The sequence below is a fragment of the Anopheles cruzii genome, chromosome 2 (assembly GCF_943734635.1).
Source record: "Anopheles cruzii chromosome 2, idAnoCruzAS_RS32_06, whole genome shotgun sequence".
Taxonomy (NCBI): domain Eukaryota; kingdom Metazoa; phylum Arthropoda; class Insecta; order Diptera; family Culicidae; genus Anopheles; species Anopheles cruzii.
Genome location: NC_069144.1, coordinates 45,980,265 through 46,007,375, shown reverse-complemented (window position 1 = coordinate 46,007,375; position 27,111 = coordinate 45,980,265). Strand labels below are relative to the sequence as shown.

Sequence of the window (27,111 nt, the reverse complement as noted above, 5' to 3'; positions counted from 1 at the left end):
ACTGAGTGGAAAGTGGCGAAAAGCGTGTTCCGTCGCATGTTACTTCTCCGAAGGATCTAGCAACCATTGGGCGGCCGCTTGTGGGGCTGTCAAAGCGCCGCTGTCAACAACAACCGGTGCACGAAAAGGAGGCGACCAAAACACGGGGTTGGCGCAAAAATTGCATCACTGTTGCACAATTTTCAAACATTTTTCCACCATTCATCGTTCCTGGTGGTGTGTGGAACCTTCGGAATATCGCCATAAATAGTAAAAAAGTAAAATGATTTCTTAGGCGCCGCCTCCTGTTTGTGTCTGCGATGATCAGTTTTTGGATGATTTATTTCATCATTGTTTTGCAGCACCAATTCAACTGGCGCCGTGCGTGTCGTTGATCCGTGTTTTTTCCCCTTTCAATCTTTTCCAACCTTGAGGTAACATTACCAAGCCTCACGCCGGCCTTTGGAATTCATTGAGAGTGTGTTTACAAAAGGAACCGGTTGCCAGTCATATGTCTGACCAAGGCGGAAGGTCTTTTTGCTCCCTTATGACTCACTCACGCGGTGGAATGTTGTGAGGTCACGCAGACTCGGTCCGGAATGCTGTTGCAATGTTAGATTTCACGACTTGGTCTGTGGTTTACTAAGCTAGTAGTAATCTGTTTCTGCATTTCTTTCGTTGCCAAAATAAATTCCAGACCATCGCGAGAAACACGTTGTGGAAGTTTAAAACATTTCGCATAATTTATTTATTACACTTGAAACAAACATTGTTTTAATTTCCTATACTTTCTCGAAGGGGCATGAGTATCACACCACATCCACAGCATTGTAAGCTAAGAATAACACACTTTCCCTTACAACAGTAACACAAATGGACCTCAAACCTCGATCTCGACCGTTCGTCAAACTTCTTCTACACCATTGGTGACTTGCATTTCCAAAACCCTAAGATTCGGTCAAATGCAACTCTGCAACAAAGCGAGTCACCGATTCGAAACCGGTCGGTCCGCGAGCTTCCTGACCATTCTTTCCAAAAGACAGGACGACACTAGAAAGGGGGGGTTAGGTGTGATCTTTAATGTCATTGTTTTATTTCTCGAATAGAGCGAAAACATAGTAAACTTGTAGTATGGTTGCGGGTTTTTTTGTTAGCGAGAGAAAGTAGCGTGTTTGCTTTCTGTTCTGTTCTGGTATCTGGTTGTTTCTGTTTTCCGGTTCCGGTTTACACATTAACTGGCGCGCGCTGTGGCGCGTGTTTATCCCACCACACCATCATCAGCTCCTTAGCTCTCCTCCTGTGTGGCTCCTCTTCTCTTGACCCGTGGCGGGGCGGGCGACGGTTAGTTAATAAAATTCTCTTCAACCCCCTTCGCTTCTTTGCTATTGTTGTGTTTGACTTTAAACAAGTAATGCAAGGTTTACGGTTTACCTCTTTTTTTTGCGTGTGAGTAGTGTGTGTCCTGTGTTTGCGGCTGAATCCCACACCTCACGTCACCTCGTAAGAAAAGCTTCTTTACTGACATGATTTCCTTCTGCGTTTGGTTCACAGTTTGTTATACAAGTTGGTTGCTCTTCGCTCTCCACAATGTTTGATTAATGACGACGACGACGACGACGATTTGACTTGGTTTTGTTGCTGTTGGTTGTTGTACAAGAGTAATAATTTCCATACGATGCTCTCTTTGCTTTGCTGCGCTTTGTTTTTTTCTTTGTTGTTTGTGTCGACAGATGGTCTTTGTCGACGCACCCAACAAGGATCACCCGAGGATCGTTGGCCGCTTTTAAACAGGGCTTCTCCACGATCGTCGTTTGGCTGCTCCTTGCTGGAGATTTGCGGCGTCCGCTTGCTTTAGCAATGTAATGATGTAAGACGACAGAATTTGTATTAACTACTACCTTATCCTCGCTCTCTCTCTCGCGCTCTCTGTGTCTTTGATCCCCTGCGTGCGTGTGCTCTTTACGCGAGCGCGCACGCCACACGCCTCTACATACAATGTTTCCGGTGGCCACGCAACAATCGCGTGCAACCGGAAGGGAGAGGACACTCTGTTTCGCGTGCTCTCGGGCACGAAACCAAAAATGGCCGCAAGAACCACGAATAAAGTGAACTAACACAACACGTGCTTCACAGCTGCGCTGCTTCTCTCTTATTTTCTTTCCACGAGGGGACAAACATATGGTTCACCATGAGTTTACCATACACACACACACAGGTATGGCTTGTTTGCCACATTCTTACAATATTACAACGAGTTTTTGTTTACTTACTCCATCGGGTTTGCGGGGGGAGGTTTGCTTTAACAACAATCATGTTCTTTTGGGTGTCATGTGTTTGTTTGTTTTTTAGATAAAAAGTGTGTATTAGGAAAATTTTTGGGGAGCATTCTTTCAAATGTACGACACATCACACACACAAAACGACATCATTTGGCTTCTCCACACACACACACAGTGGCGCACACGTTTTTCTGTTGTCTGTCTCTCGCTAGCGGCGCCATCCGGCAGTAAAAGATCGAAAATCCTTGTTTGTCGCTTCGACTTTTGTGCACCCGCGACGCGAATCCGGGGGGGAGGGATATTGTTGTGGCCACTCCAACAGCTCACCTACGGTTGTAGCGCACCGCGCGGCCAAATTTTGCTCGTGGATTTCTGTCTTTAGCTACCACGTGGAGAGTGTCTGGTGATGGGGTGGCACACAACTTCACTAAACATCACACTGGGGACCTTGCCCCAAGGTCCAAAAAGGTCCCAAAATGCGGGTGGGGCTGGGAAAAACGGTAGAGTGCGTTTTGGCCGTGTGTGTGTGTGAGATTGGGGGCACATTTCGACGGAAAGTACAACCTGGGTGTAGACAATTAGAGAAATTGTGTGTTCTCGTTACGAATTATCCGAACGCGGAACTGACCGCTGTCACAAAAACGGGTCCCGGCGGTTTCCCTACGGCGATGATAAGAGTGTGCTTTTGTGTGTGTGTGTATAGGGAGGGGGGGCTTAACAACAACGGTCTCACAACAATCTCTCTTCTCCACACGCAGATCAGGCACACGGGGTCGCGGCAAGCATCTCCCCCAGACAGGGGGTTCCGGTAAGTAACTCCTACGTTCAGAACGATTGACCTCACACTTGTTTTGCTCAATTTTCTTTCAATTCCGGCGCCCTCCGGTGCCCATCCGGCGGAAGAGTGGAGAGAATGTTATGATTACCACACACCCAACACGAGAGAGAGACAAAACTCGTGGGTCATTCATATCCGGTGGTGCCCAAAAAGTGACACTCCGCTTCCGCTTTTTGGTGGTGCAGCTGGTGGAGAGAAAAGGGGGGGGCTAGAAAACCACAGTGCGGGACACAACGCCACATTTAAACAATGGCGGCCGGAACCCTATCTCGGGCGGGGCCGGATAGGAGAGATAGTGCCACAGAGAGGAATCTCAAGGGGCGAGAGGGACGACAGGGATTATAGCAATAGAGAACATACATATAAACATGTACTTTTGTTGAATTTGTCTGTTTGCCACCTCCTCCTCATCATCATCATCATCATCAGCAGCGCTAGGCTCCTACTGCTTATCCGATCTTCCATCGTCACGGAACCTGTTTAACCTGCCTCAAATGCCGGCTTGTTCCTTGTCGTAGGTCGCGCACTCGCGCGCGCGTGTGTGTGTGTTTCAAGTTTTCCACAGCATATTGTTCCGTGTGACCACCAATCTTTGTTGGTTGGTTGTGTCTTCCTGTATCGTCCAGAGAGAGCGAGCGAGCTTTTGCTCCTCAACGCGCGCGTACGCCAATGAAACCAACACGTAAAGCTTTCTTTCTCGTCTCTTGCTTTTTGTGGCGCGCGTGTGGTTTGATGTTTTCACTTCCTTCAACACACACACACACACACAGGACAGTGCGACAGGTTCGTGTGCTTCTGTTGTTTTCTTCTTGAACCGATCTTTTATTCCTTTTGCTTGGCGCCTCACAGCTCTTTCTCTCTCTCTATGTTACTGCGCCACCGTCGACAACAACGTTGTGCGCGCTTCTCTGCTGCACCGGCACAAGTCGAGCGCCCTTTACACATCGTCCATCCCCCGACAACCAGCAATAAATTCTTATCCGTTTCCACCTGATCCTCTCATTATGAGTGCCTTCCTTAACATCTGCTTGCTCTCTCTTTCCGTTATGCTCGGCACGCGACTGGCGCGAGCGTACGATCGTTTCGAAATGGGGAATAGAGATCGCTCGCGGATGCATTTATTTCTCTGTTCCATCATCCAAGACGATGGCGCAGCTCCTATAGAGTAGCCGCAACCTCTGACCCTTTCTTGCTTGCTTTTTGCTGCTGCGACGGCGGCGGCAGGCTGATGCTGCTGGCTGCTGACTGCTGCTACGGCGGCGACGATGATCTGCTGCGTGTTTTGTGTGTGTTTTTAGAGCTACTTCTTGGCGGAAGCTAATCTCATCGCAACCATCCTCTCGCTCTTGCGCGCGCGCTTTGCTACCTGCGCGTCTCCTTCGCGACTTCTTTTGTGTTTGTTCTCCTTTTTTATCAATAGTCTCAAAACGGAATTTCTATTGTAGTTCAAGTGTGTGTTGCGTTGTGTTGTTGTTGTTGTTGCTGGTTTGTGTGTTGTGTGTATTTTGTTTCGCTTTAATTTTAGTTTGGTTAATTATCGCCACCTTCCTGTGGCTCGTCGCCGTCGCCCTGGGTGTCGGACGTCCAGAGCGTTAGGTTGTCCCGCAGCAGCTGCATGATGAGTGTCGAGTCTTTATAGGAATCCTCGTTCAGCGTGTCCAGCTCGGCAATCGCGTCATCGAACGCCTGCGTGTCCCGGGGGCCGAAAAACAAAAAGACAGACACATTAGAACGGTCGGTCGAGGCGTTTGTATGTGCCCAATTGGTTAATGCATCGAATGCGATCAGAATAGGTCCTCCTCTATCGTAATGTTTTGTTTTTGAAACACATGGCACAACATTACGAAAGAAGGCACAGCGCAACACTGTGGCACACAGCTTGCATATTGTTGTTGCTATCATTCAATCAAAATTAAAATAAAATACACAGTTACAGCCGCACATGGTGGTTATAAATGGTTCGCGAGTTCTCAACATCGCGAGAGATAGAGAGAGAGAAGGTTCCTCCCGTTACATAGCGCGAGAAGGTTAAAAGCACAGCACACACGCACGTTTCGGCAAACGATCATCGCATGTTAAATGTGAGATGCTATTAGGGGCTGTATTAGACTCGAGATTCAGAGGGGTGTAAATTAGCCATTAGTAAGAGGACATGCAATATAAACGGCAGTCGGTCGGAGAAGATCAGTAAAGAGTAACATTTCTCATGGGCCGTTAAAACACACACCGAACGGTGGACATTTGTTAGAGATGGCGAATCTGCGTGTCTCGGAAGCATTCGCGGCCAATTGCACTAATGAAATGGAGATGTGAAATGTTGTTGTTGCATTGAAGAGAGTTGCAGTGGGGTCAAAAATGCATTGTGTTAAAATTAATTCAATTAAATAAATGAACTATAAAATGCAAATGACAAATTTAACAATGAAAAAACACAATCACAACAGAATTATCATTAACTAGGAAACACGAGAGAAAAGAAGGGATGGTAATAACCTGCTTTGCCAGGTGGCAAGCCCGTGCCGGCGAGTTAATGATTTCATAGTAAAAAACCGAAAAGTTCAGCGCAAGGCCTAACCGAATCGGGTGCGTCGGTTGCATTTTGGACTTTGCAATATCGAACGCTTCCTGATACGATTTTTGCGAATCCTCCACCACGGCTGGAGAGAGAGAGAACAGAAAGAACACACAGGATTTGTAGTTTATCGTTTGGGATTTGGACCAGGGGGCGAACAGCATCGAGAACTCGACAGAACCACACAACAGCGGTATTAGTGATAGAAGAGGAGTGATGTTGGCGCGGGCGCCCGCTCGGAACCCGACAAGATCGCTTCCCGGACGGATCATGAGTGTGTGACAAAAAGGGGGCAGTGGGAAGCGCGCAATATCTCTGCTGCTTATTAGGCACAAGGAGTTAATTCAGAGTTATCATAGACAGACCCAATCAAAGGCTGTGTGTGTGTGGCGGGCGGCGGCCATTGGCTGTGTATTTTACTCTCTTTCGATTGAATTGCTCGCTGCTCCCACACGTGTGTGATGGCCACCTTCCTTTTCGGAGGAGGAGTACGGATTCTGATTGCAAAACCAATTCTGTATGCTGCTTATGCTTGTAAATATCGACCTGTTTAGCCAGCTGGCAGGCTTTGTCGGGAGAGTTTAGGATCTCGTAGTAGAAGACTGAGAAATTGAGCGCAAGACCCAACCGGATAGGATGTGTTGGTTGCATTTTGCCTTTACTAATTTCAAAGGCATCCTGGTACGCAGCTTGCGAATCGTCGACTACGGCTGTGTTGCGTTACGCGACGACGATGATGTTGTTATCGGCGATCGTGATTTTGTGCGCCACGAGAAGAGGGTGGATTGAGGGCGAATGAAATAGAGAGATAAGAGAAAAAACGGGCGATCGTATCATTAGCGCATTGTTCGATCCGCGCGGCGCTGTGTGATCGCGCGCGCGCGCGGAAAGGTGGGTCAGTATAAGCAGAGTAAAACGATACGTTCGCAGCGATCCATCTGGACCACCACGAAGGGAACGTATGGCAGGTTGAAAGGGGTGTGGAATGTGTGTCGCGTGCCCCCCGTCGGGGGGGCATCGAAATGGTCAAACGAAATGACTTACTGTGGCGGGTTTCGCCCGTAGCTACTTCAGCTAGGTATCTATAGTAGTCGCCTTTCATTTTGAGGTAAAACACTTTACTCTCTGGATTACTGGCTTTGGGAATAAGGAAATTGTCAAGGAGACCCTGAAGAGGAGAGAAAAGAGTGTCAGTCAATCGGTGTCGTTTCGGTTCGGCATCCCCAAAACCCACTTACCAGCACTTCGTAGCAGATTTCCCTCAGTTCCTTCTCAACCCGTTCTCGGTACTCTCGTGCCAGTTGCTGTTTGCGGGCAGAGGATTCGGTTTTCTGTTCGATCGACGATATCACCCGCCAGGACGATCTGAAAAAAGGGAATGGTGGACTCGTACACCTGGTGGTTCCTATCGGCCATATGGCTGCCTTCTACTGGGCGCTTCTATTACCTTCGCGCACCGACAACGTTCTTGTAGGCGACGGACAGCAGGTTCCTTTCTTCGTTTGACAGTTCCACGCCGGTTTCTGTTACTGATTTCATTGCCTGTGCCATATCATCATATCTGAAAAGGTGATCCGTGCGGAGAGAGAGACATTGGAATGAAATGTTCGGAAAGCACAACAGAAACACAATGGCAAACCACCTACCGTTCCGACTGTTCGGCTAATTTTGCCTTCTGAACTAGTTCTTCCTTGTCGACGGTAGACATTTTGAGTGTTGTTCGCGATTAGCTTTCCTGGTTTTCACTAGCTTAAAATGAGACAACCTTCCTGTGGAGAGAGACACCAAGGAATACCAAATACCAGCAAATTAGCAACTAGAAGTCCCTGCTCATCATCGTGACGACAATTGTTTGTTAGGGCGCGCGCGGGAATTAAAACCAAGGTTTCGCTGACGGAAGCACCGAAGAAAGAAGGAGAGCGGGGCGCAAAGTTTGTATCGTTTCGACTCAATAATGACGCACTGCGGAGACAACGCACTTCGGGGCCAATTTTGGCACTGGATCTCAGCGGTTTTGACAGCATCGCACATCGATACGATCCACCGTTGCTTGACGTGAATCGATCACGACAACGCCTACTACCGAACGAAGCATTTGGTCACACACAGCGGCGGCGGCAGCAACAAATGGTGACTTGGATTGACTGATTTTACCTTATTATTTCACGCATTCGTGTGTGAAGTGTGCCGAAAAGTGGGCACTTTCAGCATCCACAATTCAATTCAGTGCACCTAGTTTTTTGCCATTTTGCACGTCAAATTAGGACTTTAAAAATGTGCTTTTCGTTCTCACCCGTTCGTTAACATCTCGGCCGAGCGAAATACCCACACTAACGAGCGTGCGTACGACGACGTCGCGCGGGGTTCCATTCGCTAAACACACACACGAGAGGCCAATTTGCACACAAAAATGGGTGCTCATCGGCGGCGGCGGCTGCGGCTGCGGCCGAGTTCGCCCCATCTGATGACGTAATTTTTTGCCGACAAACGATGCAGAGGGAACCGAACGCTCGGAAGAAGAACAAACATTCGATGAAGTGAACACACAACGGCGGCCGCCGCCGCCGCCGGCCACAGAGAAATGGTTCCGGCGTGCGTATGGACGCCGGACTCGTTCGTTGTTCTTCTGTTCAAACATACACGCGGCGGGGCTACGCTGCTCTTTATCAAGAAAAATGCCGTTCGCCGGAAGAAAACCGTTCTCCAACCGCGGAGCCGATAGCTCTGGATTGGTGCGCGGGTTGCGTCATTGCTTGCCTTTGGGACCACATATACTTAAAATAAAACCAAACGAAAATAACATTTTTTTTCTTTTATCCCTCATTCTCTGTCTCTCTCGCTCTCTACGGACGTGCATTGCGGGCGGCATCATGTTTGTTAATCATCTCCTGGTGAGCTGTTGCGCCTCCTTAAAAGTGAGCAATCTTTAAAATCAGTAGTGCCGAGGGGAAGCTGACGCATTTTTCATGTTCGTAAGCCATGAGGGGGAATGCAAATAGAGTGTGACATACACCGCTGAGATACCGATTCCGGCACTCGGCATGGCATTGGTTGATTGCTGGGATCTTAGCTTTAAACAATTTTGCAAAAAAGTACCCACATTGGTGACCTTGGGGAGCGATGGAAGTGGTGGTGCTCGTCTGCTTCGTCGACTGGGGGCCCCCGTGAGATTTCTTTTTCCGAATCCGACTGGAGTGCGCTGGACATCTGGTTTTTCTCTTGCCTGAACGGTGAGTCATCGACTTTCGTCAACACCCAATCATGTGTGCAAAGAGAGATTTTGCATACCTACGCGGCGCCCCACACAAGTGTGAGGTCACCTGCCGCGCCGCACCATGCTGCTCCATCGCGTACGGTCGGCGTGTGTCTTTCCGGGAAAAGTTTCTTACGCACCCCACATACTAATAAATGGCAGAAAGGCGGAAACCGAAACCCATCCGGAGAATGGCCCTCAGAAATGCGCGACTGGTTTCCTCCGGCATTCTCCCCCCGGGTGCTTTGATGCTCTAGGCCTACTCTACTACAGCTAGGTGTGCCAGGTTCCAGTCGTTCAAAAAGGGAAAAATAGCTGATAGCTTTACGTCATGTTGCTTTGCCGTCGCCATAACATCAGACCCTCGCTCTCTCTCTCTCTCTCTCTCTGCCACGCACATCATGACAGGAGAGCTACGCGAATCGTCCATTTCTCCTCTCTCATAAAACTAGTCGTCCTTGCTCGTTGTTGAGGGATCGGTTCTCTCAACCGATTGCTTTTAGTCATTCGGTTCACAAAATGTTCCGTAAACCACAAACGGGAAGTGCGGAAGGATTCAGATTGAAGGTTCCAGGTGCGAACTTTTTAAATGGGTTCTTTTCGTATTTGCTGAAGTACATGCTTCGAAGCGTAGGAAAACAAACAAATTTCAATCTTCCCAAAATAAGTACCGCTCCCTGTTAACGAACAAAGTGTGTGCTGTTTGTTCGTAATGTCGGGTCGTAGTGTCTCTTTTTGGAATGTCTCTCTCATTAAAAGCCGATCACTGGTAATCCGAGCCCCCTGACGACGACGACGATCCATTTTTTCTGATTAGCATTTTTTAATTTTCACTCAGAAAGAAAAATGTCCTCATCGCTCGCGGAGTGGAGGGGACCAGGCCACCACACACCACTAAGAGATTTTCACCATATTCACCACCGCCTACTAATTGAAAAGTCTCTTCTTGCCTTCTTCCTTTGCACCTTATACACACACACAGTGATGCGCACGTATCCTCGAAACCACTACTTTAATGAAATCGTCGACGCTTGCTCAGGACCGAGAGAGAGAGCGTGCAATGAAAAAGAAAATTGTTGATCGATTGCTTCGATTTCGGTGCAGAGTTGATTATCGATTTGTTCGCGTGGCGTTGTCGGGGCCCAGCAAACAAAAAAAGGACATTGCTATCACGGGGCCGTTGTCGGAGGTCTCAGCTCCTGTTCAATCACACACACACGTACGCACGCACGCTGGACAGCAGAGAACCAAGGATGTTGGTGGGGCAAGCGATCATCATGGACAGTCATCACACACTATAAAGTAGGGGGCCAGAGGAGGTCTCAACCATCTTAGGCCATGGCGACTCGAGAAGTCCACGATGTCGTGCCGTGACACTAACAGCAGCAGCGCAGCATCAGCGCACGCCTTCCGCCCGTCGCTTGCCGCTTATGTGAAAATAGTATTCTTAATTATTTTCTTCCGCCCAAACGGTGTGAATGTGTCGTGTGGCGTGAGGCGCGGCGCGTGGTTGTGTGTCGGAATTTATGCGTTTTCAGAGAACACGCCACACCACATAACGCGCGCGGGTGGCGGTGGGGGAAACCGGCAGCGACGGTACACCGGCGTTCGAAAATGGCTTTTTCCTGTCTATAAAAAAGTATGAACCAGCGCCCCGCGCGCGGCCAGACCCACCCGCCAGCCCGCCAGCCAGCCAGCAGCAGCATCATTAAATATATCTTCCTTCGCCTTTTCCTGCCCATCGTCGTCGTCCTCTCGATGGGCCGGATGAGGAAAAATCAATGAGACACCACACACACACTCGCACACACTCGCACGGACACTCTGCATTCTCTAAGAGCAAACAACGGGGCGTTTGAACGATTTTGTTCAAGAACCAATTTTTTCGCCCATCCGAAGAGAATAGTAAAACACACGGGCGACGAGGAAAGAAAATTCGGTCCCCCACCACACGGTCACCTTCTCCGTCTGGCGGTCCAATCCGATCCGCCACCAAGAACCGAAAGAGAATCACACCGAGAATCAGCACCGCTCCCCAACAACAACAAATTTTTGGTCCAACAAACCCTACTCACTAATGGCACACACGGGGAACCAGCAGCACGGGCAACGTAACAAACGCACCTACTCTGGCGGTGGCACACGAATATACGCACGTCGTGAAAAGCTCGCACGAACTCCGGGACTGAATCTGGTCGATCGGCCGCCGCCGTGTCGTGGTTGGTCCCCGTTGGTTGGTCGGTTCAAAAATACCGACAACCGAGGCGCTGCTGCGCGCCCCTCTCGCTGGCCGCCCCCCACAGTCTCTCTCTCGCTCTCTTTCGGTCGGTCCCCGGGTCGGGTTCGAAGTGTCTCTCTTTTGCACACCAACACACGCAGGGCCCAACAAGAACGTTGCTGCTGCTGGGCATCGGATGCCGCGCGACCGGAGACCGAATTTGAGCCGCGTCCGCCATTCGTGTGCTCTATAGGAAGGCGCGCACATGCAACCGAACGTGAGCGGCGTTTGTGCGCGCGCCTGTGTGCGTGTGTCTGTCTGTGGCCACGGCCACGGGCAGCGGTAGTAGGCGCGGTAGCGGGGTGGCACATGCGCAAAAACCCACCGCCCGAGAGACGACGACCGTCGCGGTCCGTCGTCTTGGTCGTCTTCACACCTCCCGTCGTTGTAGCGGGGAACCGCGCGAGTTGGGAATGTCTCGGAAGGCTTCTTCGACCTGGCCAGACCAAGGCAGCAATCCCGTCCACATTATTTTACACGACATTATTAAAAGGACACGCGCCAGGATCGTCGTGTGTAGCGGTGGACGGAACACCCTCCAAAAACAGGGACCGACCGATTGCTGTTTTGCGCGAAATCCTAAAAATACGGCGAAAAGAATCGTATCTTCCGCCCGCCCATCTGCCGGAAGCATCATTAATCTCTTGTCTTGTGGCCGGCGCATCGGCCGGACGTGTTTACACGTGAGAGAATTAGTTGACTACCAATTAGTGCGCGACGCACACAGGGAGGATCTCTGGGAGGATCTCTACACCTGCGATGCGATAGACCCCACCAAGAAAGTCATTGAGAACCGATAACCAGAGTTCGGTTGCTGGCTGGACCCCAACAGACGACCCCAGCACCCAGAGGTACGGCGACGTTGATGGCGCACTCTACTGCGGCGGCGCGGTCATTAGAGGCACAGGAGAGACAACCCTTGTGAGAATCGAAGACGGTGCGCGCTGCCGCCGCCGCCGTGGAGAAGCAACCTTCTTCCTTGGTGGAAAAGACCTTGGCTTTCCTCCGCGCGGACGGTGGACGGTGGGCGCCCTGCGGGCAAACACCGACCGAACACAAAAGGCGAACCCCCCCCAATGGCCCACTCTGAACTCTGAAGACGATGTTGTGATTTTCATTACAAGCACAATAATGGGGTGATGGTACCTGCCGTGTGATGCTGGGCATATGATGTTGTTGCGGCGTACCGCGTACACCTCCAGTTCTTCGAAAGTGACATCCAGGGATTATCCGATGGCTAAAAATAGTTCCCATTTTGTCAAGGATACCGTGCCGCGCGGATTCTAGAGCGGATACATCAGTTTTCCCCGATTATCCATCCGATTGTTCCGGTTGGGGTCTCCGCCAGGAGTGCAGGTTTTTCTGTGCCCTGCGGCGCAGGCAGCTGGTGCCTGCTTCGGGTGGCCACGTGTCCACCACCGCACCGTGTGATGCAACACAGCGGAACTTCAATTCTTCTGCATCCTTTTCTGCTGCCTCCTCAAGAGAGCCGCCCGCCGCAGAGCTTCCGCGCCGTGGCCTAATTCGTGCAACAAGAATCGTCCAAGAGATTATGCAATCGTCGTCCGGGACACAACAGAACGGGGGATACTACTTGGGACGAAAAAATATCGAGAACTCGCTTATAACTCAAAATGTTTTATTGATTCTTGTGCCTTGTGCCAACGACTTTTTTCCAGTTTTTGAAAACATGCCACCAAACGTGGGTCGAGTTTGTGTTGAAACTGTGATGCAGGGCGCGAAGAATTGTCTCTCCACAAAAATCCGGTCGGGACCGGACTCACAGCATTACGCAAACGACGCACAACACCCAAATAGTACTCTTTGTTGACAGTTTGGCCATTTTTTGAAGGCCATTCATGATGCACCACACCACGATAGTTGGCCACAGTAGTATGAGGTTTTTTTTCCAACTGTGGTCTACGTCCGGAAACTGGTACGTGCGCGCCACCTAGTAGTGTGTTTTACGAAACACTTCCATTCATCTTATATCTTATCTCTGGGACATAAAATGCTGCCAGGGGGGAGAAGAATTGTGGCATTGTAAACAACGCCCAACAACCCGGGTGTTATCTGCAGCTCAAACATCTTCACACACCATCGTTGGGATAACGTGCTCCGTGTTGCGGGCCCAAAACCGGGTTGATCTAGGAACTATAGCTTTCAGAAGCCATCGCGACCGTTTACTCGCGTACAAGGCGTACAAAAAAGGCGAAATTAGGCACAAATATTATTGCTCCCCTGACACAGTAGGCTTCGTAGTTGGGTGAGCGCTCTTTTTATGATGCCGATAAGCGGCTGCTGCTGAGCAACCCAGATCCGCGCATTGAGATAAGATGACGTTAGATTGGACAACATAAATCGGGCCGATCATACGGCTTATCATATCGTCTCTCGGTTTTTTTTGCTCCTCACGCTGGGCGTGTTAGGAGATCAAGGACACAGTAGTTCCGTTCTGACCCGTTCCGCGTATTGCGTGTCCTTTATTGAAACGATCTCCAATTAGTTTTCTTTCAATGTGTAGAGTGGTGTAGTTGTTGAGCTCCCCACCCGTGTGTGTGGCGTTACAGTGCCCACGGGGCTCCGTATGCATGGGGTCTGCGCTTTATTGTTTCTCGAGTCGTGCCTCGTCGTCCACCTTCGGAATCGAATTAGCCTTGAAAATGTTCTAGCAATTACTCATATATAGATATCTGAGACACATCCAAGCACACATCTGTCACAACAGCAGATCCGCACGCACGCAGCCTCACCACCACCACTGCGCCACTGGCTGTCGGTATGCTGTGTTTCTTGGTGTGTTCGGCCGCGACAAGTCGACCGCGAACCGCTAGTAGTCACCGTCCCCGAGTAGTCACGGAACACGACGGCGTTAGAAGCGTGCTTTTTACCACCATCTCTAATCAACTGCTGCTGGGGCTCCATACGGGTCTCCATTACCTCCTCTCCCCGCTAATCGATTAGAGGGCAAGATAGTGAGGGAAAGAGAGACCGAAAAAAGGAGGGCCTCTCTGTTTGTCATCGGAACACACAGAAACGGAGGTGCGATTGAAACATGTGGACCAAAAAAAACATGACGGCCAAGAAAGTTATTGGAAAGATTGCGTCGGCCCCAGCAGAGAGAACTAGATCGAAGACGGTCGGAGTAGAATGGACCAAACAGATGATGATACAGGGAGAGAGGTTGGCCGACCAACACCCGACAGCCCATTCGGTGATAGGAAAGGAGGGTACAGAGGGTACACTACTGGCGCGTCCAGGCGTTCGACTAACGTAACTTCACAATAGATTACGCGCATTCCCTCTCTCGCTTGCTTAAGTGCGGGGCCAATGATGGCCGCTCCTGCTCACCGTCTCCTGTGATGCGCGTTTCCGGTGGGTGCACTATAGCATATCATCTAGTGGCGCGGCCGGTTACAAAACCGGTTTGCCGGACACACACTGCAGATTGGATGGGGCGGGGACCCACTCTCTCCCACTAGAAACGCATTCGAGACCCCGGGAGGAGGAATCGTGCAGTCATTTCCATGGCACAGGTGTGTTCCATGCAACCAACAGAGAGAGAAAGAGCGAGCGAGAGAGCACAACTCTGAAGGTTGCGCGCGGCCTACTTGTCGCGGCCTCACTAATGAGGCGGTAAAAGGATAAGGCGAGCCTTGCGAACGGCGTGTGGTCTGGTGTGCGCCGCTTTAACCGGTCACTAGCATGCAATACGAAAGTTCTAGAAAATCTTATCCGCAAGAGATAGTCGCCCGTGGGGCGCGCGTGTATGCTGTAGGCCGCGAAAAAGCGAGACAGCTGGCAGTGGGCAAGGCAGAAAGGCAGATCCGTCGGTCTGTTCACTCATTGGGGTGCGCCCCAGTGAGCCGCATTGTGAGAAAGAGTGGAAAAGTGGCCGGTCTCGCGCGGCATTCCGATTTTCCCGTTTTCCCAACCAAGACGGGACCGGGTGTTCGGCAGCATTCTGCCATTAAAAGTACAGAGAAGTATCAATGGCTTTCTCTCCCAACGAATTTATTGCTGTGGTGCCATTCGCTTCGTATCTGAGGAATTTTCTTTCAGATAAACAATAAAACGAACGATCAATTGTCGGACCTTATTCGGAGGCTTTTCCCGAGTCCGGTGCTGCATTTTTCCACAGTGTGTCACACGCGCACGTCGTGTTCCCAATGACGCACACATTCTTCCATAGGAAACGCACGTTCACAGGACACACACAAACACACACACGTGCGCGGATTCCTCATCCACGCATGGCAATGCAAGGATAGCAACATAAATTCACGTGCACACACACAAACATTGCCGTCCTTGCGCTCCTTCAGTCGGTGAACCGGACAAGGTTTGGCCGATTCCTGATAATGCAGAAGGAGCACGCGACAGAACGCACTGAGCAGAGCCTGCTCGAGATGCTTGATTAATTAAATCCGTCAAACGCGCACGCATGTCACGGGTGCGACTTCCGCCGTTGCTACGAAACGGGGTAACCGAAAGAGGGATGAAACGACACTCTGGCTCTGGCTGAGGATAGCAACCGTCGGGCGAGCTTTTCTCGGTCGATTTTCATCCCCAAAATGTCGGCTGTGCCGTCAGCCCTAGGCGCTCCCGGTATGTACCGGATTTTTGACCCGGTCCCGCAATAAAAAAAAAAACGGTTGCCGTATCGTGTGTGCCCCGTTAGAGACTCTCTTTCGCTCAAAATGGCTGCCCGACAACACCGCAGAGGCGCGCGCACACACGCACACACACGGTGTGTGTGTGTGCGAGGTGTCTCCGCCTCACGGGGCCTTTAGATGCGTCACACCGCGGAGCAATTTTTCTTCACGCGGCGCGCTGCCTTTTTTTTCGAGCCCCGGATCCATCGTTCCACGCGGTAATAGGGGACGACCTTGGGGTGCTTCCGGTAGCTGGGAATGTGGGTTCGATGTTCTACTTACTTTTGGTAAGAAGAGGCGATAGTTAACGTACAAAATAATGGCACACACTTTTTACACAGCTCGCAGCTCGTAGCACTCCTGATCACCAGCGGTTTTTACCATCAATCGAACGACGGCGAATAGCTCTGTTCGTGTGGATGGTTCGAACCGGTTCGCAACCCACCGATTTATGCTCACCGCGTAACGCCCCGGTTATGCTGCCAGCTGCGTAACGTGGGGGTGCGCAATTTGGATCGCTGGGGAAAATGCGGAACGGAGCACAAAAGAACGCCGTTTGATTTTGCTAATTATGTACGTGCTGGAGAGAAGGGTGAATTAAACATATTTTAAATCGTTGGTTAAATCCGCGAAGGCCGGTTCAAACATAGCAGGCGAATCGCGGTGTTGTCGCGAGTGAGACTGCCGTGCGGGCAATAATGTGAGCAAAATTTCAATCAGAGATGCCAGGCAACAAGTTAAAAGCTATTGTCTCACATTTAACTTTTTTTTGCTTTCGGAACGACCACAAAATTGTATTACAAAAGAATGAAACATATTTTCGTCAAATACTTGGTAGCCCTTAGCGATGTGCTGTGAGACTCACAGCAGGCTGTGTCTGTGCTGTGAGTGCGAGAGAATGTTCAACCCTGCGCGGTCAAACGTCAAACGCGCCGCGTTCTCACATGTTTTTGAACCATTCGTCCGGCGAGCGCGTGTTTTTGATAAACATTAGCACAATTTATCACCGGTAGACCACGATGCCGAAATCGAAGAGAGACAAGAAAGGTAAATTTTGACCGAAAATCTCTAGTAGTCACGACGATCACTGATCGGTGGACTGTGTGTTTCTTTTAGTGTCCCTCACCAAGACGGACCGGAAGGGGTTGAGCAACAAACAACAGATCATCGAGGACATTCAGCAGTGCCGGCAAAAGTACGACAATGTGTTTCTGTTTACCGTCCAAAATATGCGCAATAGCAAACTGAAGGAAATCCGGTCGCAGTGGAAAAATTCGCGCTTCTTTTTCGGCAAAAACCGTGTCATGCAGCTGGGACTGAACCTGGTCAACGATGATGGCGAAGGTGGTGAGCCCACGAAGCTGGAAAAGGGCATGGAACAGTTGCGCGAGCAGATGATTGGCCAGTGCGGGTTGCTGTTTACTTCCGAAAGCAAATCGACCGTGCTGGAGTGGTTCGAGTCGTACGTGGCCAAAGAGTACGCCCGCAGTGGATTCCGGGCGACGAAAACGGTCAAACTGAAGGCCGGCCCGTTGGAGGAGTTTTCCCATGCCATCGAGCCGCACCTCCGGTCGCTCGGGATGCCGACCAAGCTGGATCGCGGCGTGGTGACGCTGTACAAAGAGTATAAGGTGTGCGAGAAGGACAAACTGTTGAGCCCGGAACAGGCGCGCATTTTGAAGCTTCTCGGGAAACCGTTGGCCAAGTTTAAGGTGATTGTTAACTGTTGCTACACGGCCAAGGACGGCTTCGAGGAGATCAACAAACGGGACATTGAGGTGAGACAGAAGGCCAAGAAACCCACGGCAAAGGCATCGGCCAAAAAACCGATCGCCGATGCTATGGAAGATGATGATGAGGATGATGATGATGAGGACGCGACGACGGATGATGAGGGAATGGAACTGGGTGATTCGGATGAGGACGAGAAAGACGAGGAAGACGATGAAGACGATGAAGCGTAGCGTTGTTACGTAAAACCAATAAACTGTAAGATACGCTAATGGAAAACGGACCGAAAACGGATCAGAAGCTGTGAGTTTCGTTCGATCTTTATTGAATTAATCACTAAAATAAATAACTCTCTACATTTGTTACAGACTAACGACACAATCGTTCCCGGCCACACGCGCCCCGGAGCGATTCCGTTTGTTAGCAGGTTTTTGTGACCCACCGGGGGACGCGGGGGGCGGTAACTGCTCTTCTGTCCCCTCGCATTTGCAGGTTCCCTCGTGTTAGGGTTCGTCCTTTGCTTTCGTTCGATCGTCATCCTCCGTCTTTATGCATCGGCCACGGTAGCAAATTTCCGTCTCGTGCGTGATTCCGTTCGACACGGACGTCGGAATGACGAGGGAACCCATCGGGTCGGCGACGGCCAGCACCGGTGCGTACTCCGTTTCGCTCGGTGCCATATCAACGCCCGTACTGATGACGCGCTTATCATCGCCCAGGTACTCGACACCAGCCGCTTCAGCCGCCGCCGCCGGCCCGGTTTCCTCGGTGGTCGGTACGTCTGGTAGCAGATCGTCCGGATGTTCCGCCCCGGTTAACGGGTCGTCCTCCCGATCAACGACCTCCTCCGTTTCGGGATCATTTTCGGCCATTTGGTATAGGTCGGAAAGTTGCTTTTTGACATCATCGAAAATACCGGACGCTCCTCCCGTTGTGGAACTGGCCACCGTGGGCACCGACTCGTCCGTTGGTCCATTTGCCGTTGGCTGCGAGTCAGCCGTCGGATTGCTGCTTGGGTCCTCGGGTAGGTCGGGCACCAGCGTCGGCACCTCGTCGGTTGTCGTTTCGTCGTCCTGTGCCGTCGGTGCCGCCGTAGACTCTTCCTGGGCCGTATTTTCTCGCTCGTTACCCTCCAGGTCATTCTTCGCCAGGGGCAGTGTGGCCCGGTCGATGTTTTTCACCGGATAGTGCAGATGCGGCCCGGCACCGTTCAGGGTCTGTGTCGCGTGACGATCGATGTGCTGCGATTCGGCCGCTTCGAACGAATCGATCACCCGCGGTCGGCTTCGTTTGCGCAGGAAATTGTTGCGGAAGCTGGAGGAGGTCCTATCGCGATCGGCCGCTTCTTCCACCTTTTCGGCGACCTTCGAGGGCGTCGCCGCCACAGTAACGCTCGGCTGGGATTCCGTCTTCTTGGGGGCCGCGGTATCGCCACCGTCCTTAATGAAATCCTTCATAACGTCATTCAGCAGGTCAGCAAACGAGGGAACACTACTGCCAAAGGGTGGTGGTTGGTTAAGTTTATGTAATTCTGGTCCCGCCCTGGTCAAACCCAATGCTATACCTATTTTCTGTACTGTCCTCAGCGTGGCTATCTTCCTCGCTGCCCTTCTGGTTGAGGTTAGAGGTAACGTTCACAAAGTACATCTCACTGTCCGGCGAGACGGCGGTGACGATTTCCGTTTCCGGTTCGTGCGACACATCTTCCGGCTCTTCCGGCTCGTCCTCGGTGGTGTGTGTGGCCGGTTTCAGCACCGGCTGGAAGGAGTTCTGGTTCAGCTTGGTCGACCACTGCGACTCCTGGGGCTGCAGCGTGAAGCGGGTCCGTTCGCGAATCCGGAACCGTGGCCCAGCTACCGGCGGTTGCTGCGTAGTAGGCGGTGCGGTTGGCTAGAGAAAACAATCCATTAGTACCAAGGCCGTGACCTTCTTCGATTGCCCTCCTCCCCCCCGGGGTGGTCACTACCTCCTGTCGGGAGCGTAAGTTGCCGGCCGCCGTTCGCCGCAGGTTGCCCGCTCGTCCAAAGCCTCGCGTGGACGACGTGTCCGGAGAGGCGGCTGTGGCTGCGTTCGGTTCGATCGGTTCCGGTGGCGGCGTTGTCGTCGTGGTCGGTCGCTGTCGTGTCCGGCCTCTCAGGATGTCTTGTCGATTTTTGGTACGCAGCTAAAATGAGGGAAAGTATTGCGGGTTAACTTGTGGCCAATTAGCGGTCCGGCAACCGTGTGCACCGTACAGCATATGATCCTTGCGTGGGCTGCTCCGCGCCGTCCGCGTTCGGGGAGGTCGTGGTCGGGGGCGACACCGTCGTGGTGGCGGCATACAGTCTCGATGGTCGGCGTACGAAGGCTGGCCGGCGTCCGGAACTGCGCACCGGTTCCGCCGCTGCCGGGCTCGTTGTCGTCCGGACGGTTGTCGTCCGTTCGGTGGTCGAGCGCCCAGCGTACGGTTGGCGGGCCAACAGATTTGGCCGGCGTCCAGGGCGGACGGGCGTTTCCACCTTCTTGAGTTCCATCACACCGTCCCCAGTCGGTTCGCGACTGTAGTTCCGCTCGTCACTGTCGGCCTCGGTGTAGAACGAGGACGTTTGGCGCGGTGCTTCCGTTGGTCGCGACAGCGGAATCACCGAGTGGTCCAGCGGGATCACTTCCCGCGAGCGCGACGGATATTCAGGCTCCGGCTCGGTGCTGGCCGGCCGGAAGTAGTTGGTCGTTTGCGGTGGGCTGGCCGTCGTGGCGGTAACGTCCGGCTCGTACGGTTCCTCGCTGAAGTACGTCGAGTACTTGCGCGTCACCTCGTGTTGTTCTGGCCCGAGCGGCACTTCATTGATCAGGGTGGTGGCAATCAGCCGATCGGTTTGATCTTCATATGCGTCTCGGTAGAGGAGAGTGGTTGAGGATGGTGTCGTTGTTGGCGGGGCCACGGTCGTCGTCGTTGTCGTGGTCGGTGTGGTCGCCACGGATTCGCCGGTGGATTCCGGTGCGCTCTGTGGCCGTATGACGGGATAGTTTTGCTTCAGCACGTCCCGCTGGTAGTCGAGGTCCTGCTTCGGTGCCGCTGGCCGCGGTGTGTTGGGCCGGCTGCGGCTTCGGGTACGCCCGATCGGTCGCTCATCGTTGTTGGGCACGTAGCGCGATCGTGACCGCTGGCTCGGAGCTCGGGTGCTGCTGGGGTAGTCTCCCGCCGCATCAGGGGCCGGCGTCGTCCGGGATGGGTGTGGACGACGGCCTCGCTGCAGAGGCCGTCTGGTGGTGGTCACCGGCGTGTCATCGTCACTGGGCGTAGTCGTCGGACGATGCTTCCGCGAATGCGGAACCCGTGTGACCCCGTCCCCGTTGGTGGTGGTCCTTCCGTTGGCCGGCCGGCCAGCCCACTGATCGTCCATCAGGGCGTTCACCAGCCCAGGTAGATTGGCACTGATCGGGGGCAGCTCCGATGGGACGCCGTACTGTTCGGTAGCCGGCACCGGTTCCACCGTCGTCGTCGGTTCACCGGTCGTGATCACCTTTACGGAGTAGCGTGGCGGCGAGTCCGTAAAGTCCGTCTCGTACCGGTACTTGTTGATGTACGCTCCGGGGCCGCCGGTGGAACCCAGCTCCTGGCCACCGAACTGTGTCCGGTACTTGGGTTCCCGCTCGAAGAACTTGCTCTTCTGTTCGAACTCCCGGAAAAAGGCATCCTGCGTGCTGAGCGTGCTGCTCGGGGCGACCGTTGGGGGAGCGACCGTGCCGGCCGTAGTCGACCGCGACCCCGGCTCCGCGCTCGTGTAGTATGTGTTGACAAACTTCTGCCTCTGGCCGGTGCCGGTCTGCTCTTCGTGGCCGGCTCCGATCGCGTTGTAGTAGTTGTTGCGGATCGCCTGCCGTTCGTGGCCGCTGGAGCTCGACGGCAAAAAGGCCGTCACCGTGGTCCGCAGCATCTGATCCGTGTCCTCGACCGGGGTGGACGGGCGCGGCGAGAAGAACTCCAGGAACGCGCTGTCGACCAGTGATTTCGTCTGCGCCGATGGCCGCACCGAGTCGACCAGTTTGAACTTGTGCACAAAGTGGGTCTGCTTGGCCGGGCCGTCCTCGTACGTTCGCTCGGTGGACACGGCGGCCGCCGGCTGGTGCTGGTACGGTCGGTGCCGGCTACGGAAGTTCTCCTCGCGGAAGTGCGTTCTCATGCGATCCGCCTCGAGCTGCTGCAGCCGCTGCTCGATCGTTGTCGGCTTCTCGGTCGTCGTTGTGAGGAAGGTCGTGGTGATTGGCGTCGTGGTGATCGGCGTCGTCAGGTCAGGATCGTACGCGGTCGGGATTCGCTGTTCCGGCATCGGTTTGAAGTCGAATTGACGCGTAACGCCGGTTCCGCTTCGGAATGGCCCGTTGGTCGTGGGAACTGGTTTCTTCGTTTTGGCCAAATTGAAGTACTCCTCATTGACGGCAGAGGCGGTCGAGTGGTGGCGCGTTGGAACCGCCGCACTGAACGAGTTGTACTGCGATACGGAGCGTCCGTCGGGGGGTGAGGACTGCGTCGCGACCGATTGCGTCGTCGTGGGGCGCCCGGTAGGCGATGAATAGTGGTCGGCCGGCTGCTTGGTGGTCGCTACCGGCTCACCAAAGTTCAGTGTCGAGGGCGTGTAGTACTGGACGTGACTCTGGGCGGGCGTGGGACGAGTGTAGAACGGGGTCTGGTCCGGCGCGAGCGCGTTCCCCGCGGGTTGCTGGCGCACGATCACCGAACCGACGTGCGGTGCCGGGAGGGCTATCTTGGAGTAGCCGGCCGGGGTCTTGTGGCTGAGCGGGGCCACGTAGAACGGGTGATCCTCGAACTTGCGGTTAGCCCGACCTGCCGCCGCTGCCAGTCCGTCCACACTCGAAAGATAGGGCAGGTCGAAGCGCGAGTAGCTCTTCGGTGGCGTCAGACCCGCTGGGCCGATGAACACCTTCGGACTGTTCTTGCCAACCGAATCCAGTACCGCAATCTCGTTGACGTTCTTGAGGCCCCCGAGTGCGTCACCCGTCGACAGCTTGTTCTGGCGGCCGTCGTTGTACAGAAACAGGGCAAGCGGTGGCTGGTTCGGCTTGGGCTTCGTCGCTGCCGTCGGAGCCGTCTGCTGCTGCTGCTGCACCGTCGCCGTCGTTGCCGTGCTGGCCGTGTAAAAGTCGTTAATCAGCGACGGGCTGACCGGGTGCGGCAGGGTGTTAAACCGAGCACCGGAGTCCAGTGAGGACGCTGGCGAGGACGGTTCCTGGACCGTCTTCTGATTGAACAGCGTCTCTACCGGGACGTACAGGAGCTGGACTTCCTCCTGCGAGACGGGTGCCGGCGGCTGGCGCTGTCCCGTCGGTTCCAGTTCCGGTGGCTGGCGGATGTGCTGGTACGAGAACGGCTGATCCGCCGATGGTTTGTCGTCCTGAGTCAGCGGGAGAGCCTCCGACTTCGGGAAGAACTGCTGCTCGAACGGATTCGCGGACGACTGTACGGGTGGCGGTGGTGGCGGAGGATGCTGAATGGTTTGGCCCACGAACGCCGGTCCGGCCCGCTGGTGGTGGAAGGTCGGCTGGCTCGAGAGGTGGTGCGGGAATGGCTGCAGTTCCGGTTGCTGCGGTTGCGACTGCAGCACGAACCGGTTCGACTGCGGGAACTGGTGGTTCAGGAAGGTGAAGTGGTGCTGCTGCGCCTGCGCCACGTTGTCCGGCCCGAGGAAGGCCGGGGCCTGCTGGTGGCCGACCCCGCCCGGTGCCGTGAAGTAGCTGAGCACCCGGGCCCCGCTCTGGCGGTCGATCGGGCGTGAAAGTGGCACCCAATCGTTGCCCGGTCCCGTTACGACGCCGCCGCCGCCGGTACTGAATTCGGTCAACTGGCGTGACCATCGCTCACCGGCCTCTGCCGGCAGCGCCAGCGCCATCGCCAAAACCATCGCCGTCAAGGACATCGTCGTCGTCGTCGGTGCCGTCAAGGTGTCTTTCGATCGTCGCCGCTGTCTCATCGCCGTTGCGCTGAAGGGAAGGGAAAGGTGTGTTTAAGGGAAGGTGTATATCTATAATTATCTCGTTGGTTTGCGATTTTTCCATTCTTCGGCACTTGGAAAGTGGCCGCCCATTTCTGCCTCTCTCTCTCTCTGGCGCTCTGTCTGGTGTGCAAATTCGCATTCCTCGCAAAAAACGCAAAGAAAAGAAACGGTTTCATGTTTGACGAAGCGTATCATTTGCGTGCGCTCGCAGGGGACTTAATCGCTAACTAATGTTCCCCGAGCCGGAGAGCATTGGAGACGGACCGACGGACGGACCGGCGGACGGACGTCCGCCCGGGTGTGGGTGCTGTTTTCCCTTTTCATTTTTCGATTTTCCAACTTTCGCCCCACGTTTATCACCCGTCGCAGCGCTCTCTCTCTCTCTTTCGCTTTGATGATCTGTAATCCGTGAGGGATCGCATGTTCAGCGAGTTTATGGTGGCGATAATAGAATGAGAGAGAGATAGAGAGAGAGAGAGAGGAGGGAAGGGAAAAATGGGAGGTTTATGTTATGTGGGCGCGATCGAAAATGAGAAGAGAATTAATTATAAGCCTCCGCGCATATGCGCACGCGGACGGACGAGGGAAATAACTAGATCGTAAACCGAGACCATCCAATAAGTTGTGTGGCCGCTTTATGGGCAGTTTTCCCAGCGTGAAGAGCGTGAAAAATATTGCTCCACGCAAGCCCTAAGGGGCACCCTAAGATGGTGATTAGCCGAGCAGCCGCCGAGAAGCATCGATTTCACTCGACGATTTTCTCCTAAATTTCTCCGCGGCACCGCTTGAATCTCGGACCCAGGGGGCCTTATTCTGGAGCTATTTCAGGGCTTGTTGTTCGTGCGTTTGTTCGGTTCGTGAGACACGTCGAACACGCGTGTGCCACGCGGTCGGCGCAAATACCACGTGCGGTGCCGGGATCTGTTTATCTGCTTTTTGTTTCGATATCTGTGAATCGTGTTCGAGCGATGTTTTTGCACAACAAAGTTTCTTAAAAGTTAGTTTCTTTTCTACCAAAACGGCTGACATAGGTTAGTCCGGGTCCGTCCGGCTGGCGACATAAGAAGTGTCGAGGTTCGTGGTCGCGGAATCCGAACTGAATGAGTTGAGAGTACATTGACAAAATCTTAGCATCCTTTGAATTGCGCTAACCACACGAATCCACCGGCTCTCAGCAACCTTTGCCTTTTCCAGCTGTCAACGCATCCACAGCAAATCTTTCGCACTCGTCGACTATTCAGCAGTTACAAGTCCAATTCTCTAGACCTTGTCGGTCGCTGTCCAATTCGTTTCCCCACCATAATCGGCTAAATAGTGTTCAAAACATTGCTACATTGTCAATCAAACTATCTAATGCAATCCGGCACTGTTGCTTGGCGCTCTTGGGCAGCTCGGTAAACCTGTTGCTCATTCCGGTCCACCGTTCCTCTGCATCTAATCAGGATTCCGGTTTCCTTTAGAACTTGCCCTGACTAACTTGATGTTGCGGAATTCAAAACATTCATTGCCGTTGAGCGGCTCAGTTGAGCGATAGAACCGAACCGGTGCGGAGGCCGTACGATGAATTCGCTGTCGAAAGATTCACTCTCGGAGCGCGATCGGCAAGTGTTGGAATCGATTTTTAATCCTTCGCAAATCGGTGGCGAAGAGTATTTGCTGCAGGACGAAGAGAAGCACCTGGAGGACCCACAAGGTGACACGATCGAACTGCTCAAGAAGAAGTGTTGTCGCTAATCGCTACCGTGTGCGCTATTCCAGATGACGATGCCGATCCGCGGGTAAAGGAATCGCAACGACTGGAGATCGAAGCCATTGCACTAACGGACGCCGGAAAACTGAACGAAGCTCTGGAGGTGTTTGGCAAATCGATCGAAATTGCGTCGCACCGTCCAAGTGGCTACAATAATAGGGCTCAAGTGTACTGCCTTCTCGGGAAGGAAAATGGTAGGCGACGGCTAGCACCAGTCCAGTGAACGTTTGATCATTTTGTCGTATTTTGGTTCATAAACTTTCCTACGTTCCTTCGGCAGACGCGCTGCAGGACATTGAGCGGGCACTCGAGCTGTCGAACCGCGCCGGACGAACCGGATGCCGAGCCCTGTGTCAGCGTGGCATTTTGAGACGCAAGAGCAACCAAATTGACGGGGCCCGGGAAGACTTTGAGGCGGCCGCCCGGCTGGGCAGTCACTTTGCACGGACCCAGCTCATCGAAATGAACCCGTACGCGGCGCTTTGCAACCAGATGCTTCGTGAGGTGGTCAAAATGTGAGCCCGAAACCCTGTCCCTGTGTGCGTCGTGTATTTTTGTTAATAAAATTCGTTACTTTACCCTCAACCAAATGTCAAATCATAATTCACCAAATTCGGTTCGCATATTCAACGTTGTCAAACCGCAACCGGCATAATTTAACCCCCCGGGGGGTGCATTTATCAGCAGCCGGAACTGTGGCGACCATCGGGTCTCCCCTCGAGCGCTGCGTTCAAGGCTGGAGCCGTTCCACATCCGGCTCCGGACTTTCTGCGGTTACATTCAGAGGTACGCAGGCACCTGGCCTCAGCACCTTTGGCTCATCGATCTGTTCGTTCGCGTCGCGAGTGTCCCTGCGAAGTGCATTTATTTGCGCACACGAGTTCGAAATCGGGACACAGCGCGACAAGGGCCAGGTATTGGCAGCAGCGTGACTGGCCGTGCTGGAAGCTGGGTGTTGCATAAAATCCGGTTTTCTTCCGAACGGTCTCCAAACGGCCCTCCGGCCCGGCTTCCTGTTGTGCTCCAGACTTCGTCATCATCGTCGCTGCGCTGCCTCACCTGCGTCAGCCCTCGAGCTGCAGCAGCGCCTGCCGTTGGTGAAAGTGATTGGGCACCGTAATCGGAACGATCGGGGTGAAGAAAAAAAAAACGGAACAACACCACTAGGTTGGTAACAAATTGAAATGATTTCGTGCCCGGCCCGGTCCGGTCTTGGACTTTGGGGCCCGAAAGTAACGGCACCGGTTTTGGGGGTGGTGTTCTATCATCCGCTCCCTTTCGGGCAGGTTATTAATCTGGCGCACCGGATGCTGTGCCCGGGGGGCCAGCGAACTTTTGCGAACTCCGATGCAATCGTTTGCACTCTTAAGTGGCCCGTGCCACGCCACTCGCGGGAGCAGGTGGGAAAAGTCAATGAAAGTAAAAGCAAATATTCCATTGTGTAGTCGCGTCTCCGCGTCGCGAAAACAAAAGCCGCGACCGGTCGCGGGGGTTCACAGGTGTCGGTGGTGGTGTGCCGTCATGTGTACTTAGCTCCTGCCGGCAGTTCGAGTTCGTTGAAAAGAAAATTAGACTTCACGCGAAAATGAGCCGCCTTTCGCGGAATTACGTGCCCACTGCGTCCGCTTATTATGCTGTCAGTTTTCACAAATTCTGGCCACCCAATGGCGGGGGCCATCATCTCACCACCATCGACAGGGTGAAGCTTCCTCGATAAGCATCGTTTCCATGCATTCCGAGGGTTGATGGAGAGTCATAAAGCATAAACCACCACCAGCCGGCT

General features: G+C 53.2%; 4 protein-coding genes across 6 annotated transcripts; 2 read left to right on the top strand and 2 right to left on the bottom strand.

Moving 5' to 3' along the window:
• Nucleotides 1-704: 704 nt before the first annotated feature.
• Nucleotides 705-16,260, bottom strand: LOC128268025 (14-3-3 protein zeta). 3 transcript variants are annotated; one of them, XM_053005020.1, is made up of 7 exons: nucleotides 16,137-16,260; nucleotides 7,315-7,437; nucleotides 7,116-7,229; nucleotides 6,907-7,033; nucleotides 6,713-6,836; nucleotides 5,590-5,753; nucleotides 705-4,782 (listed from the first exon to the last, which is right to left on the bottom strand). In XM_053005020.1, the coding sequence occupies exons 2-7, from the start codon at nucleotides 7,374-7,376 to the stop codon at nucleotides 4,627-4,629; spliced, it is 747 nt and encodes a 248-aa protein (XP_052860980.1). In that variant the 5' UTR covers nucleotides 7,377-7,437; nucleotides 16,137-16,260; the 3' UTR covers nucleotides 705-4,626. The 3 variants fall into 3 exon arrangements, with proteins under 3 accessions (XP_052860980.1, XP_052860978.1, XP_052860981.1); XM_053005018.1 differs by lacking the exon at nucleotides 5,590-5,753 and adding an exon at nucleotides 6,215-6,378 and having other exon boundaries at nucleotides 707-4,782; XM_053005021.1 differs by lacking the exons at nucleotides 5,590-5,753; nucleotides 16,137-16,260 and adding exons at nucleotides 6,215-6,378; nucleotides 10,997-11,112 and having other exon boundaries at nucleotides 707-4,782.
• A 549-nt stretch (nucleotides 16,261-16,809) lies between these two features.
• On the top strand, nucleotides 16,810-17,860 carry LOC128267536 (mRNA turnover protein 4 homolog). The gene is made up of 2 exons (XM_053004390.1): nucleotides 16,810-16,901; nucleotides 16,971-17,860. The coding sequence occupies exons 1-2, from the start codon at nucleotides 16,874-16,876 to the stop codon at nucleotides 17,816-17,818; spliced, it is 876 nt and encodes a 291-aa protein (XP_052860350.1). The 5' UTR covers nucleotides 16,810-16,873; the 3' UTR covers nucleotides 17,819-17,860.
• Nucleotides 17,861-17,894: 34 nt separating this feature from the next.
• Nucleotides 17,895-23,473, bottom strand: LOC128279159 (mucin-17). Its single transcript, XM_053017877.1, has 4 exons — nucleotides 19,820-23,473; nucleotides 19,552-19,749; nucleotides 19,150-19,475; nucleotides 17,895-19,079 (listed from the first exon to the last, which is right to left on the bottom strand). Exons 1-4 carry the CDS (start codon nucleotides 23,471-23,473, stop codon nucleotides 18,089-18,091), a joined length of 5,169 nt encoding a protein of 1,722 aa, XP_052873837.1. The 3' UTR covers nucleotides 17,895-18,088.
• A 1,637-nt stretch (nucleotides 23,474-25,110) lies between these two features.
• On the top strand, nucleotides 25,111-25,925 carry LOC128267707 (tetratricopeptide repeat protein 36 homolog). Its single transcript, XM_053004597.1, has 3 exons — nucleotides 25,111-25,271; nucleotides 25,337-25,522; nucleotides 25,609-25,925. Exons 1-3 carry the CDS (start codon nucleotides 25,139-25,141, stop codon nucleotides 25,845-25,847), a joined length of 558 nt encoding a protein of 185 aa, XP_052860557.1. The 5' UTR covers nucleotides 25,111-25,138; the 3' UTR covers nucleotides 25,848-25,925.
• Nucleotides 25,926-27,111: the final 1,186 nt, after the last annotated feature.

Bases quoted from the DNA above. Each gene is read 5' to 3' on its own strand.
- LOC128268025 (XM_053005020.1), bottom strand. From the start codon at position 7,376: ATGTCTACCGTCGACAAGGAAGAACTAGTTCAGAAGGCAAAATTAGCC. The intron at 7,034-7,115 runs GTAATAGAAGCG...CCCTTTTTTCAG, and splicing joins AACGTTGTCGGTGCGCGAAG to ATCGTCCTGGCGGGTGATAT. The intron at 4,783-5,589 runs GTTATTACCATC...CGGGACACGCAG, and splicing joins CTTGCCACCTGGCAAAGCAG to GCGTTCGATGACGCGATTGC.
- LOC128267707 (XM_053004597.1), top strand. From the start codon at position 25,139: ATGAATTCGCTGTCGAAAGATTCACTCTCGGAGCGCGATCGGCAAGTG. The intron at 25,272-25,336 runs GTGACACGATCG...GCGCTATTCCAG, and splicing joins GCACCTGGAGGACCCACAAG to ATGACGATGCCGATCCGCGG. The intron at 25,523-25,608 runs GTAGGCGACGGC...TTCCTTCGGCAG, and splicing joins CCTTCTCGGGAAGGAAAATG to ACGCGCTGCAGGACATTGAG.
- LOC128267536 (XM_053004390.1), top strand. From the start codon at position 16,874: ATGCCGAAATCGAAGAGAGACAAGAAAG. The intron at 16,902-16,970 runs GTAAATTTTGAC...TGTTTCTTTTAG, and splicing joins ATCGAAGAGAGACAAGAAAG to TGTCCCTCACCAAGACGGAC.
- LOC128279159 (XM_053017877.1), bottom strand. From the start codon at position 23,473: ATGGCGCTGGCGCTGCCGGCAGAGGCCGGTGAGCGATGGTCACGCCAG. The intron at 19,750-19,819 runs GTACGGTGCACA...CCCTCATTTTAG, and splicing joins CCACGCAAGGATCATATGCT to CTGCGTACCAAAAATCGACA. The intron at 19,080-19,149 runs GTATAGCATTGG...ACCCTTTGGCAG, and splicing joins GAGGACAGTACAGAAAATAG to TAGTGTTCCCTCGTTTGCTG.